Genomic DNA, 14,235 nt, shown 5'->3' with positions numbered 1-14,235 from the left:
GTGTCATAATTAATGTAAGTGGAAGAATCTAAAAGGACCAGTATATGTGTCCGTCTGGAGGTGTCTTTATATTTCTGTGTGTGTGTGTGTGTGTGTGTGTGTGTGTGTGCGTGCTTGCGTGTGTGTGCGTGTGCCTGTGTGTGTGTGTGTGTGTGTGTGTGTGCATGTGTGACAAAATGAATGTAAGTGGAAGAAGAACAAAGGCAAGTATGTTTCTTTGTGCGCGTGTGTCCGTCTGGAGGTGTGTTTATATGTCTGTGTGCGTGTGTGCGCGTGACAAAACTAATGCTAGTGGGAGAAGAAAAAAGGAGCAGTATGTGTGTCCGTCTGGAGGTGTCCTAGGTTTGTGAGTGAGCATGTGTGTGTGTACGTGTGAAAATGTATGTAAGTGGAAGAATAAAAAAGGCAAGTATGTTTCTGTGTCCGTGTGTGTCCGTCTGGAAGTGTGTGTACATTTCTGTGTGTGTGTGTGTGTCTGTGTGTGCCTGTGTGTGTGTGTGTGTGTGTGTGTGTGTGTGTGTGTGTGTGTGTGTGTGTGTGTGTGTGTGTGTGTGTGTGTGTGTGTGAAAATGTATGTAAGTGGAAGAATAAAAAAGGCAAGTATGTTTTCCGTGTGTCCGTCTGGAGGTGTGTTTATATGTCTGTCTCCGTCTGTGTGTGTGTGTGTGTGTGTGTGTGTGTGTGTGTGTGTGTGTGTGTGTGTGTGTGTGTGTGTGTGTGTGTGTGTGTGTGTGTGTGTGTGTGTGTGTGTGTGTGTGTGTGTGTGTGTGTGTGTGTGTGATATACTGTCCTGTCACCTCTCCGGCTGTCTGTGTCATGACTCCAACATGTAATAAAGCAGGTTATGAATCTATACGCTGCACAGTGAGGAGGAGGAGGAAGATCTTTGTGGGCATTTCCCTTGATAATTAAATACTTTTTTTTTTTAAAAGAATACATTTGCGTTCATATCAGGCACGTTTGCCGCAGTTTTAATCTAACCCTAACGCAGAGAAGCCTGAAAATTAATCTTGCGCCTCTACCATCCCGGCCAGCTACAGGAAATGAAAACCCGGCGGGTGGAAGCAGACAGACACCTTCGCGCTCTGACACAAACAACACACTAAAACATAAGAGAGCTGCAAAGAAACCTTACAACTATGGCAACACGGCAGGAGCAGCAGCTGGACAAACTGAAAAATGATTTCTTATGGTCGTGAAGAGATGGAAACGCAGAGAAAACACAGCGGCCACTGTTTGGATCAAACAAGAGGAAGGTGAAGTAAATACTGCACACAAGCTGAATACATAAACGCTGGCAGGCAGTGTGACATAGTCCACCTCTGTGGCTTGGATTATGAAGTTTGTAAAAGAACGTTTAAGTACTGTGTAGCTCTTTGCCTTCTTTGTTACATTACCTACTTGTACTGTATAATCTCACATTACTTCTGCTGTAGAGATTTGTTAACGCACGTTTTTTTATCCCTTCCAGGCAGACACAATGTTATAATTTTTGAGTTTTATTATGTGTTGTTGTTATAATATTTCTTCATCTGAAACACAGTGATGAGTTACATATCTGTTACATATCTAGCCTGACAAGCCAGACCCACATCCAGATGTCGGGTCTGGGAACTCACCATTGAGGGAGCTCAATCCGAGGGGCGGGATAAATGGTTGCTTTCAAATTCCCTCTGCACCAATAGGATAGCGCTACAACCAATCAGAGCAACGAAGAAGGTAGCGGAGCTAGTTGATAGATTAAACTTTTGCCGTATCCGGTCGGCAAAACTCCGAACACATCTTCCTTTTTTAAGAATGACTTCAGTGCCGTTCTTTGTTCTTTTCTTAAAGAAAAGCTGAACTCCAAGTCTTCCAGAAGACCTCGGTTCCCAGCAGCAGCAGCAGCCATAAGCCCCGCCCACCGACTCTATACACGATGTGATTGGCCTGACCAGAGTTTGTTTTTTCCAGCTCGCAAGCCAACGGAGAGTTCCTAGCCCCCGGCTGCAAATGACCTTTGCTGCCGCTAGGGTGCGTATAGATTTCTAGGCTAGGTCGCGTGGTGTTCGTCGTTCGACTTGTCGTGATTGTTTTCCCAAGATGGCGCCCACCTGTATACGTGAATGGTACGGTCTTTCTAAACTATCTTTTTAATAAACTGTCTGTATACATGAACGGTACAGTCTTTATAATCTATCTTTTTAATAAACTGTCTGTACACTTACAAAGTTCTCAATGCTTGGGTTTACATGTAGGGACCCTCATTATGCTACCGTGGAAGCGTGGTGATGTTTTGAGCCTTGTTAGTGGTGTAGAAATAGAGATTTCTTTTTACTCTACAAGTGTCCTGATGACTAGCGTTATAATTAGCGGTTTGCACATGTGTTATCAACCCCTAGGTTCATTTTGCGCTGGATTTGTCCTTTAGATTAGATTAGATTAGATAGCACTGTATTGTCCGTGTACACGGAAATTCCTCTTGCAATACAGGCTCCAACAACCTAAAATCAAAGAGCTAAAAACATAGAGGCATCAGTAAAAACATAAATAGATACTTAATTAATATGAGGGGGGCCCTGTCCTGCAAGAGTGGTCTTAAATATCCATAAATATATAGATGAAAGTGAAAGTGGGGGGGGGACTTGAGCCAGATCGAAATCATATCACATCCATATGGGGATAGTAGTACACAGCTGTTAAAACATCATCAAATACATGACAGAGAGGTATTGGCTGATACATAAGTTCAGGTATCCGAATCGGTATCGGGAAGCAAAGAATGGTATCGGACCATCTCTATTTGATTTTACAGATCCACTGAAGTTAAACCAGTCTCTCTAACGTTGAGGTACTCACACCAGCACGGGCCGGACAGCGTTGTTCATGTTGCCGTAGGCGGCCCGGCCCAGCAGCTCTCGGAAGCAGCTCTCCGCCAACGCCGCCGGGTTTTCTTCGCCGTCCTGACTCACTGACCCTGAAGGCGTGCTGGGGTGCCCCGCCCTGTCGGAGAGAGACACACACACACACACACACACACACACACACACACACACACACACACACACACACGGGTTAGAAAGTGTAACCACAAGGGGAAAAAAGAAACTAGGAGACGCATGCTCGGATCTTTTCCTGAGCAGATCGATTTTTATTGATCCCAAAAAATGGGCGCAGCAAAATATCAGACACACAGCACACATACAGAGTATACATTAAATAATAGGAAACAATATAAATTAAATAATAATTGAATACTACACGAGCAATATTTAAAATATATACAATTTGGAAATAAAATGTACAACTGTTTAAATAGATAAACTTAATGTGCAAGTTGGGGAGCAAAAAGCAGCAAGAAAAAGAAGAGAAAGAAACCAGACTGTAAGTGTTCAGAAAATAGATTACATATATATATATATATATATATATATATATATATATATATATATATATATATATATATATATATGTATGTAGCTGTTTTCTAAACTAAGATCATTTCTTGAAGCAGTAAGAAAAGAAAAAGGAAGAAACCAGACAGTGGGTGTTCAGAAAAGATATAGATAGATAGATAGATAGATAGATAGATAGATAGATAGATAGATAGATAGATAGATAGATAGATAGATGTAGCTGTTTTCTAAACTAAGATCATTTCTTGAAACAGTAAGAAAAGAAAAAGGAAGAAACCAGACAGTGGGTGTTCGGAGAAGATATAAAAAGTGGGAAGTAAATCACTGCTGTGTTAGCGTGTTCCAACATTTACAATCTCCTTAAATCAAGTTTAAAGGAATAAAAACTAACAGCACCAATTCAAGTCGTCAGAAAGAAAGAAAAAATATCCTGAAGAAGCTCAACGACAACAAGCCAAGAATCAATTCTTCATATCGCACACAGAATCTGTGTATAAGAGGGCAAAGTGCAATAACATTTGGAGGGAGAGAAAAAAAGGAAAGAGAAAGCTTCAGGGTATGAGAGATGAATAGAGAGAGAGAGATGAATAGAGAGAGAGAGAGAGAGAGAGAGAGAGAGAGAGAGAGAGAGAATGAGTAAAGAATATCGGACTAAAGGTGGAGGAGAGAGTGAAAAGAAATCAATCAAAGCAGCTGGAAAATAAAGGAGGGATCAAATGAAAGTATCGACCAGCCTCAATCAGATAGTGGTGTGTGTGTGTGTGTGTGTGTGTGTGTGTGTGTGTGTGTGTGTGTGTGTGTGTGTGTGTGTGTGTGTGCGTGTGTAGTCAATCAGTCTACATCAGGAGATAGAAACACTGCCGTAAAAATGTGTGGGCAAGAAATAGTTCCTAGTAAAAAGATGTTTATATTGTAATTTTTGTGTTTTTCTCATATTTTGAGCATTTAAACAAATGTCCTACACTGTCTGATCCTGCAGCTCTGCATACAAGATTAAAAACTAAAGGTCTCATGTACAGGTTTGCAGGCCACCAAGCAGGCCTTCTGTTATTCATTATATTGATTAAATAATGCTATAATAATAATAGTAAATCACCTCGGCAACAAGCCCGGTCACAGATGGACTGCAGGCAGCCGGGTCTCGAGAGGGAAAAATATGCGATTACTGTCGGCCCACACAGGCAGTTCGGGGGAAATGAAATGCTTATTGCTTGTTATGTGCAGGGACATGAGAGACAGAAAAAAATGAAAAATCTCTCCTAGAAAAACGAATATGCATGTTTAATGAAGTGGCCAAATGGGATGAGCAAAATACACAGTTAAGGGTTAAAGTCTTCCTGAGGACTACAGGACATGGTTCAACCAATAAGACAGAGCATTTCAATTCTAAAGAGGACCCTGCAGGCTCCATTTACCGCGTGTTAGGATGAACCAAAGGAAATGATGCACAGCATATAGAGAGACGTCTAACTTAATGGAATGGTGTGGCTGTAAATAAAATGCTCCCAAGGATTTGAATATTTGGACTTGAAAGTGACTAAATTATTAATATTTTTCTCAATTTTATTTGTAAGGGACAATGTGCAATCAAAACATAAATGTAAGCATTTGATGCATTGCACAAGAGTTAGCCGTAGGCTAATTTACATCTGCAGTCCCACAGGAAGAACAAATACAAATACAACATTTAAAAAAAATTGCTCAATAAGTAAAAAATCAAGTAACAAATAGCAGTATATTACATTTTGTATCACAGGTACACACACGCATACACCACATGATCAACGGGTGCAGCGGTATCCATAGCACACAACACAAGCCCTTGGTTTAAAATTAAAATCTACACCGTAGCTATGTACGTAGATTTATTAGTTCAAAATTATTAAAGAAATATTTATATATAATTTTTTTTTTTTACAGAATTAATCATGTACTTTGCTGAAATGTGTGTATTTTATCAGTGGGGTTAAAAGAGGTTAGAAGAAACAAAGGTGCAGAGAAAGGGATACAGTATGTGACGTCAGTGATGAAGAGAATTTAAGAAAAGAAGTCAAAGTCACCTTCAAGGTGGCTGCCTGAAAATATAATACAGTGTTTGTGTTTGTGTGTGTGTGTGTGTGTGTGTGTGTGTGTGTGTGTGTGTGTGTGTGTGTGTGCGTGCGTGCGCTAGTGTGGGTGCGTGTGTCAGTTTGTGTGCTTTTGTCTCAGTGTGCGTCGGTTTGTGTGTGTATGTGCTTTTGTGTCAGTTTGCGTGTGTATGTGTGTGTATGTGTGTGTGTGTGTGTGTGTGTGTGTGTGTGTGTGTGTGTGTGTCTGTCGGTTTGTGTGTGTATGTGCGTGTGCTTTTGTGTCAGTGTGCGTGCGTGTCTGTGTGTGTGTGTGTGATTTTGTGCCTGTGTGCGCATGTGCACGCTGTGGAACAACACAAGCATGCATTTCATTGTGAATCAAGGAGAGCTTTTCCCTTCTCTCAGCCTCCGCCTCTGGTTTCTGCACGCCACCCACGTCCGCCTACCCCGAGAAGCAATTAACAGAATCAAACGCCCTTGACCGCGGCTTCCCACCGGGTCCGCCGAGGCTCGGTTAGAAAGCACCACAACAAGCTGCCCTGGGGCAAACTGACCACTGCTGTGTTTGGGGAACATTATGTGAAGCTAATTTGTAACTGCGCACTCGGGAAAGAAAAAAAAACTAAACAAAACAATAAAAACACGGTTCTTGGTCCGGAGCAGTTATTCCCTCGGGGGCCCCGACGTCTGACTGGGATGTCTTGGCGAAAGCTGAGTCACACAAATCTGCTGATGGACATTTTGTGCAGCGGTGCTGAGCTGATGGAGAAAACGGAGGTCGGGCTTAATGGGCAGAAAACTGCGTCAACAGCATCAGAACTAATGTCCAGCTGCCGTTTCCTTCTATTCAAAGAGCTGCACGGACAAACTCAACCAGTGTCGGGGAAAGGTGTGTGTAGCAGCCCTCGGATCCAAAAAGAGAGAGTCTCCACTGATGCGTAAGGTGTCTTTTATTTAGTCAGCCAGACCAGCATGACGTTCAACATTTGTTTCATCCATCGTCACCTTAGCACCGTGAAAACTCGCCGCGCTCACCTAGGAATTGCAAGACAATATGCTATCAATAGTGCTGTCAAACGATTTAAATATTTAATCACGATTAATCGCATTAATGTCATAGCTCGGCCATCAGCTGTTTGCTCGGATATCAGCTGTTTGCTCGGCTATCAGCTGTGCGCTCGGCCAACAGCTGTGCGCTCGGCCATCAGCTGTGCGCTCGGATATCAGCTGTGCGCTCGGCCATCAGCTGTGCGCTCGGCCATCAGCTGTTTGCTCGGCCATCAGCTGTGTGCTCGGCCATCAGCTGTGCGCTGATTCAGCAATCAGCTGTGCGCTCGGCCATCAAGTGGTATTTCAGACTGGACGTGCTGCGATGATAGCTCCGTTCACAACCACAAAACACACAGATCACTTTGGTCTTGTCAATGGAACCATTTGGCAACTTTTTAAAAGTAAACTTTCCATTCAGAATCTTATTGGCGTCCATTTCGGCGTCTCGCGCTTGCCATCCACTCAAAACCGTAACGTTAACCTACAACTCTCTGGCCGGCTGGCGAGCCCAAGCAAGTGTGTGCGGCGTGCCTGTTGTTGTGTTTCCGGTCTAGCTCGATCCGGTGCGGTGTTGTAGTTTTTCTAACGTTACTAGTTGTTGCAACAGCATGTGAAAAAAACGACAAAGTTTGCTAGGCCAAAAAGAACGTTAATCTTGTGATAAAAAAAATTAATGGGTTAAAATGGGTTTGCGTTAACGCCGTTAATAACGCATTTAACTGAGAGCACTACAATATACGATAAACTGGCGTCAAGTTCTCAAAGTTCATAAATGAAACAAAATATCTTAAACACAGCTGCGGACCATTCACACCCGCCAGCTACCTTTCAAAAGCTCATCTTCCCTTGTGCAAAAACTACGGTGCCACCAAAGGGACACATTTCAACATTACAAGTGCACATAATTTACAGTCAATCACATACAAATAACATTATAGCACATACACATATTTTACCAATAACCCAACCCATACTTATTTTCATTAAATCAGCAGCATGCATTAAAACTCCAAAGTAGTCATTTACAATGTGTGATAAGTGATATGCACATAATCTGCAGCTCTACAGAACCGTTTGGCCTATTTTAGCTCCCCCTCTTTTTTGGTTTTACAGCACATTTCCTGTCTGATTAAGTCTGAGGGATTCCAGCTCTGATAAACACAGCAAAATACTCCAAATGGTAGTAGGAAATGCAAAAATCCTTAATCAGTATTAACACAAAGCATACATTTCCCCTGCCAATGTTTTTAAACTTCAGCATGGCCAATAATCACTGCACAATTCATGGAAATTAGATATTTGAGCAGTATTTCACACATTTCTAACTATATTATCAAAAATATCACCTAACTCACAATTACTGTGCTCCACAAAAATAAAAATAAAAGAGTGGCGGCTTTCTTCTTCAGTCGTAGCAACTGAAGAAGCCAGACCCACATCAGATGTTGGGTCTGGGAACTCCCCATTGGCAGGGCTCAATCCAAGGGGCGGGATAAACGGTTGTCTATCAAATTCTCTCTGCACTCAGCCAACCAGAGCAACGCTAGTTTGATAGATTCAACTTTTGCCGTATCCGGTTGGCAAAACACATCTTCCTTTTTTAAGAATGACTTCAGTGCCGTTCTTAAGCTGAACTCCAAGTCTTCCAGAGTCGCGGCCAAAGCCGATTCCAAAGACCGCTGTTCGCCAGCAGCAGCAGCAGCCATCTTCTTTGTTTTCAAGTAGCAGGGAATTCACGCGGAACCGTCGCAACTCTGCCGTCATTAGGTTAAGCCCCGCCCACCAACTCTACACACGATGTGATTGGCCTGACCGGAGTTTGGTTTTTCCAGCTCGCAAGCCAACAGAGAGTTGCTGGACTGACCCTGGCTGCAAATTACATTTGCTGCCGCCAGGGTGCATTTAGATTTCTAGGCTATCTTAACATAGATGTTGAACAGTCATTTAGTCATAAGTTGATGGAAGAGGCAGAGACATCAGACAGACTGGAGGGAAAAGTCAATTACTTCGGACTTATTTTCATTCTGACTCTGCGTGCTGTGATTGCATGGAGCTGCGTGTGATTGCAGACATAAGAAAGAGGCGACATAACAATGGGATGGATGCTTCATGATTACAGATGACAAGCGTGATAATAACCATGCAGTTTGAACTCTTGATTGTGGGAGGAGATGCATCACTTCAACAGGCAACCTCCCTTCCTTTTTTTCTCCGGGACATTTTGAATGATATTGATCGTATCGAAATTCGGAAGAAGCCAGACCCACATGACGCGTTCGTCATTTCCAGTTATCATTTTTGGGGCGACAATACACATTAGCGCCGCCTGCTGTTATGGAGACGTATTACGTCTCGCGCACACGCAGAGCGTACGCTCAAGTTGGCGTAGCTTCGGTGTGTTCAGGGGCACTTTTTGGACCGACGGGAGCCGACTGATCAATCCGACTGGCTTTTTTGCAGACGGTCGGCTGTTGGGTTGGTGCGTCAGAGCCTTAAAATGAATCAACGCCGAACATTTTAACCGTCCTGAAGGGAGGATTTATTCCAGGACTGTTGGATTAGACTCCTCAGCGTCAATCCAAAGGACACATTTGTCGTGGTGGCCTGCGTTCTGAGACAGGTTGTGTCCTGCTGAAGGACAGGCTTTTGAATTGTTACAGTTCCAGCTCGGCACTCGCATGCAAGTCAAAGTTATTGAACTTATTCAGTTCAAACAAAGTACAAAGGAAAGCTTGCAGGCTACCTGGCATCATTTAAAAGAAAAGAATCCCCTTTTTCATGTGCTAATGATGTTCACAGTTGGTGAAGGTTGTTCTCAAGGAGATTTCTTTGATGCATAGTGTGACACTTTTCATCAAAGAGAAGTTGTTAGTTAAAAAGGAGAGCCCAAATTTGCTTTTTGTGAACCAAAATTTGTTATATTGCCCCCCAGATGTTATCAGCAGGTTTGACACATTTCTCCACTAACAAAGCTGTTCTGCACACACACGGATGAGGACCCAGATGAACACGCTGACTGCAGGTCTTTTACATGAGGTTTTAACCGATCCTGCTGATCAACAGTAGTTGACGGTAAAGTGCCAAGAAATGCACGAGTCAAGGGGATTAAGACAACTGCTAGCAAATATTGTTCCATTGTTTTCCTATAGGGAGAGCGGTGCGGCCCAACTAGGCGAAGTGCAACCCCTTTGGCGTCGCGCACGGCTCAGAACTGCCGCCGAGCGCTGCGCCCAAAGTTCAAATTATTTCAACTTTGATCTTGTTGCCGCTGACCTTTCAAGGCGCAACCAACTCCAGAAGTAATGCTGTAAAAAACCCGCAAATCCTCACATTTGCGAAGACGATTGACTTAAACAATTAACAGCTTATCAGGACTGTTAGGAATTCTGTGAATCAACTAATCGTCAAATCATATTCGTAACATTTCTCTGTGAAATTTATTAATAACATTGTTGACGAAAGTGATTCACGAACTGAAATTTTGTAGACATAGTCATTAAAACTTTGGTGTCTCTGCAGGGCTGGAGTCAGATTAATTTTAACTTCTGCTTAGCATGAGTGGGTGGCGTGTTGAAGCCTCTGAGAGATCTCAAAATTAACGAGAAAAGGTGCAATAGAGCCGTGTCAACTTTGGAGAGGCAGTGACCGTCAAATGGGAGTTCTTTTTTTACTCGGTTCATTTTCTGAACCGGCTTTACACCACCCTGAACTTGTAACGACTTGTTTTTTTTTGTTGAGGGGGGTGAACTTATTTTAATTCAGAGGGTTGTGTTTTTCCAAAAGTTGTGTCGGTCTCAACTTTTGCCTGCAGGCCCGCTAGAATTAAGCAATGGTTAGGGTTAGGGTTAGGTGCCTTGAAGTCAACGTTGGACGCACCACCCCCATCTTAATTGAATGGAAAGACCTTCTGGCAGCCGACGCAGGCAGGAAAGAGCCTCCCTGTGATACCTGTGGGCGTGAAGTCCCTCCAACACCACATAATGACATGGAGACATCGGCGCGGGTCGGATCACATCCTAACCCCTAAGGTCCTCCACATGTGATGGAGGGAGGTATCGGTACTTGTGGGGTGCAAGTAGAAGAGGAAGAAGAAAAACACAGGGAGGGATACATAGAAAGAAAGACGAAGAAATAAACAGGGTCCAAAAATAGCTTTTTGTTCACATGGAAACCACCCGAATGAGATGGAGAGAAGCAGCCACGATGAGAGTAAGGAGAGTAGAGGAGACAAGAGAGGAGAGGAGAGAAGAGAGACAAGAAAGGACACGAGAGAGGAGACAAGTAAGGGGGGAGATAAGAAAGGAGAGACAAGAGAGGAGACAAGAGAGAAGAGAGGAAAGGAGACAAGAGAGGAAAGGAGACAAGAGAGGAGAGGAGAGTGTATTTATTCCAACGGGAGAAGTGAACGTGAACAAAGATTATGAGCGATCCTTTCGCCCCGTAGTCAAAAAAGTAAATATTGGAGCCATTTATCACAAGCCACATATCTCCAGAACATTCTGACACTAAAATGGCACTTTTCAGACGGACACATCATGGCATTTAGCTGTGTAAATACCTAATGTTAATAATAAATTATGCAAGTATAACTTTTCATCAGTACACTTTGAAAAGAGGCCACGCCCATTTAGGAGACATGAAGTGTGTACCGTTTCTTACCATTGGTGGCAATGTGAAAAGCAATCCCTTTAGTTAGAGAATCTTAGACTATGCCCTTGTGTATGTACACGGAAGTACAATATGTATCTACATGTTCATATGTTGATTTAAAGTCTACTGAGTCCACTACCTGTAGAAAGGCGTCGTTTCTTGAAAAGAAAACACACAAACCAAAGCTGGAAGTGTTGTATTATAATTTGGGATCTTAAGTTCAATTCAAAACAGGGAGAGCGATCTTTTGCCCGGCAGCGAGTTCAAGTGGTTTTCTTTTGTATAAATATGTATTTTAACTCTTTATTTTTGTCAGTTAAGTAACATTACCATCTTTCCCATACACATTCAATCAGATGTGGTCTTCATACAGTATTCTAATGCTGCGTTCCAGGCAACCCGTAACTCGTGTTTTCACCCGTGAAAGTACCCTGGAACGGCAGTCAAACCCCTAACTTACTCGCCGTGAACTCGTACCAGATGGTTGTTCTCCCAGTTACAGTTTATGACGTCACACACATGTAAACAACAATGGCGATCCCTGTTGATGCTGTACAGACACTGGTGATTAACGGTGAGAAATAGAAATAAATAGACATAAATAGGCAACGTGAAGTAATTCCGCACATTGTAATCAAAGCAATACACATACGATTGTGTATTACTACAGGTTATGTTTATTAAATGAAGCCCAAAATATGTTGCCGACTAGAAATCGCTAGTATCAGCTAGCGCTAGCTAACGTCAACGTTAGGTAGCCTTAAGGCCTTTTTATAGTTGTGCGTTGAATCGACGGCGCAGGGTGCGTCTACGCCGGACCCTACGCCGTAGCCTGACGTGCACCTCTCGAAAAATGTAACTACACGTCGCAGCAACGCACGTAGCTCGGCCGTGGCTTGGTAGCGTTGCATTTCCCCCCGACTCATTTCCTGGTTCTCCTTCTCAATAAACAACATGAAATCAAGGAGAGGGTTAACTTCTCCTTCTACAGATTTCCCACCATGGTCAGAAAGCTCAGGGGAGACACTTTGTTTCTGTCACTATGACTCTAGAGTCGCTACTTGCTCCGAGGATAATTGCCGGCACTCTCTCATTTCTCCCTCTACCACACACTCCCCACACACACACACTCACACATGCGGCTCGCTCGACGCACACACCAGCACACAAGTATAAACATCAGGCCACTTTTTAAGGCTATGGAGAGAGCTCTGTAAAACGGCCTTAACAAGAACCCTGCCAACGGCACAATGTTTAGCTAGCCAGCGTTGATGGTGTGCCAAATGTCATTATTTTTTTATCATCAGACGCACAAATCTGCTGTACGTAAATGTAACTAAACCGACTTTCACTCAATCACAGTTTATCAGAATGATGACGTGCTGGAACACTACAAAGTCTTGAGTCGTGACTTGAAGTCATAACTCACGTGCTAAAAATTGTGTCTGGAACGCAGCATTAAATACATCTAAGAACAACAACACACACAAAGAACAAAGAATGAAAAACCCTAAACCATCGGTTCAACCATTTTTTAAGTACCCCTTAGCTAAAAGAGAGACGGAGTAGGGACCCCCTACTGCTGTACATATATTGTATAAAATTGAGTTGCATGTTAAACTTGGCCGGATGGATGAAAATGAATAGATATATATTATTTATACATAACATCATGTTTTAATGTTAAACATATGTGGAAGGCACAGTGAATTCTTAAGCCTAACTGTATGGCTAAATATATTAAGCTTATCTTCAATGTGTAAATGAAATGGTTTTCTTTTCACAAATAGGCCAAATTATCTTTCCTAATAATAGGTTGGATTCATATTATTGTATATTTTCAGACATTTGAATTTTTGAAAAAAAAAAACTTTCAAAAACATTTTAGACATAATATGGCGGTCTCCCTGCACTTAATCTGAGGACCCCCTAGGGGTCACAGACCCCCTGTTGAATATCTCTGCCCTAAACAACTAAACCTCAGTGACAAAGACAGTCAAAAACATATACCCTAAAAACAGCACCTCTTGTAATTGAATCAAATCCATAATTTCCTGAAACACCTTTTTATTGCAATAGGCCTGTAATATATACGAGGAAGTGATGACATACCTGGCTAAATTTCCCTTTGCCACTGTTCAATCTCGTTATTGAGTATATTAGGTAATGTAATTTGCTAAAATGCATGCTGTGCACTCGGCCCTCAATAGGCACCAAATTTTAAATAAAGGTTTGAAATGAAATTCAAAGGAAGCTGTCTCTGTCATACGTTTAGTCCATTCCCTGAGTTGTGGCTTGTTTGCATTCTTCCAATTGCGTATTTTTTACTCTATTTTGACACATCAGGTGGATTTCTTCCTCCAGGCCTGGGTTTGAGGGCTGAGTGGATATAACGAGGACTGAGGTGTGTGTGGAGGCAAGAGCGAGCCGAGGCTTTAAATCCCCCGGGCTGGAGTTCAGACGGGTAGGGCTTTATATTCCTTCAGCCGATTCCTTCTCTCCAATCCAGAGCTGGATTTAATTTAGATCCCGACTCGTCTCGCGCTGCAGGCGGCGAATGTTAAAGTGGTAAGAGGTGAAACAAAGAGAGCAGAAAACATACGCCAGGCTCTCGTCACTTTTTGTATCATGAGATACAAACATAGACTGTTATTATTAAAGGTCCCATGACATGGTGCTCTTGGGATGCTTTTATATACAGTACAGGCCAAAAGTTTGGACACACCGTCTCATTCAATGGGTTTCTTTATTTTCATGACTATTTACATTGTAGATTCTCACTGAAGGCATCAAAACTATGAATAAACACATATGGAATTATGTACTTAACAAAAAAAGTGTGAAATAACTGAAAACATGTCTTATATTTTAGATTCTTCAAAGTAGCCACCCTTTGCTTTTTTTGATAACTCTGCAAACCCTTGGTGTTCTCTCAATGAGCTTCATGAGGTAGTCACCTGAAATGGTTTTACCTTCACAGGTGTGCTTTGTCAGGGTTAATTAGTGGAATTATGTCCCTTATTAATACAAAAAGCAAAGGGTGACCAAAGGGTATTAGGGGACCACTAAGG

At 42.5% G+C, this 14,235-nt stretch overlaps 1 protein-coding gene across 3 annotated transcripts in view; it reads right to left on the bottom strand.

Annotated features, from left to right (window-relative positions):
* Window positions 1–14,235, bottom strand: part of efr3a (EFR3 homolog A (S. cerevisiae)) — a 153,624-nt gene that overhangs the window by 49,212 nt on the left and 90,177 nt on the right. For all 3 annotated transcript variants that reach the window (XM_028593429.1, XM_028593428.1, XM_028593430.1), the window contains one exon: window positions 2,839–2,982. In XM_028593429.1, the coding sequence (XP_028449230.1) occupies window positions 2,839–2,982 (144 nt within the window). The remainder of the gene's footprint in view (window positions 1–2,838; window positions 2,983–14,235) is intronic.

Source organism: Perca flavescens, chromosome 12 (genome assembly GCF_004354835.1).
Source record: "Perca flavescens isolate YP-PL-M2 chromosome 12, PFLA_1.0, whole genome shotgun sequence".
In the NCBI taxonomy this organism is placed as follows: Eukaryota; Metazoa; Chordata; class Actinopteri; order Perciformes; family Percidae; genus Perca; species Perca flavescens.
The sequence above is the reverse complement of the archived record's forward strand: the minus strand, read 5'-3'. Positions and strand labels throughout refer to the sequence as shown.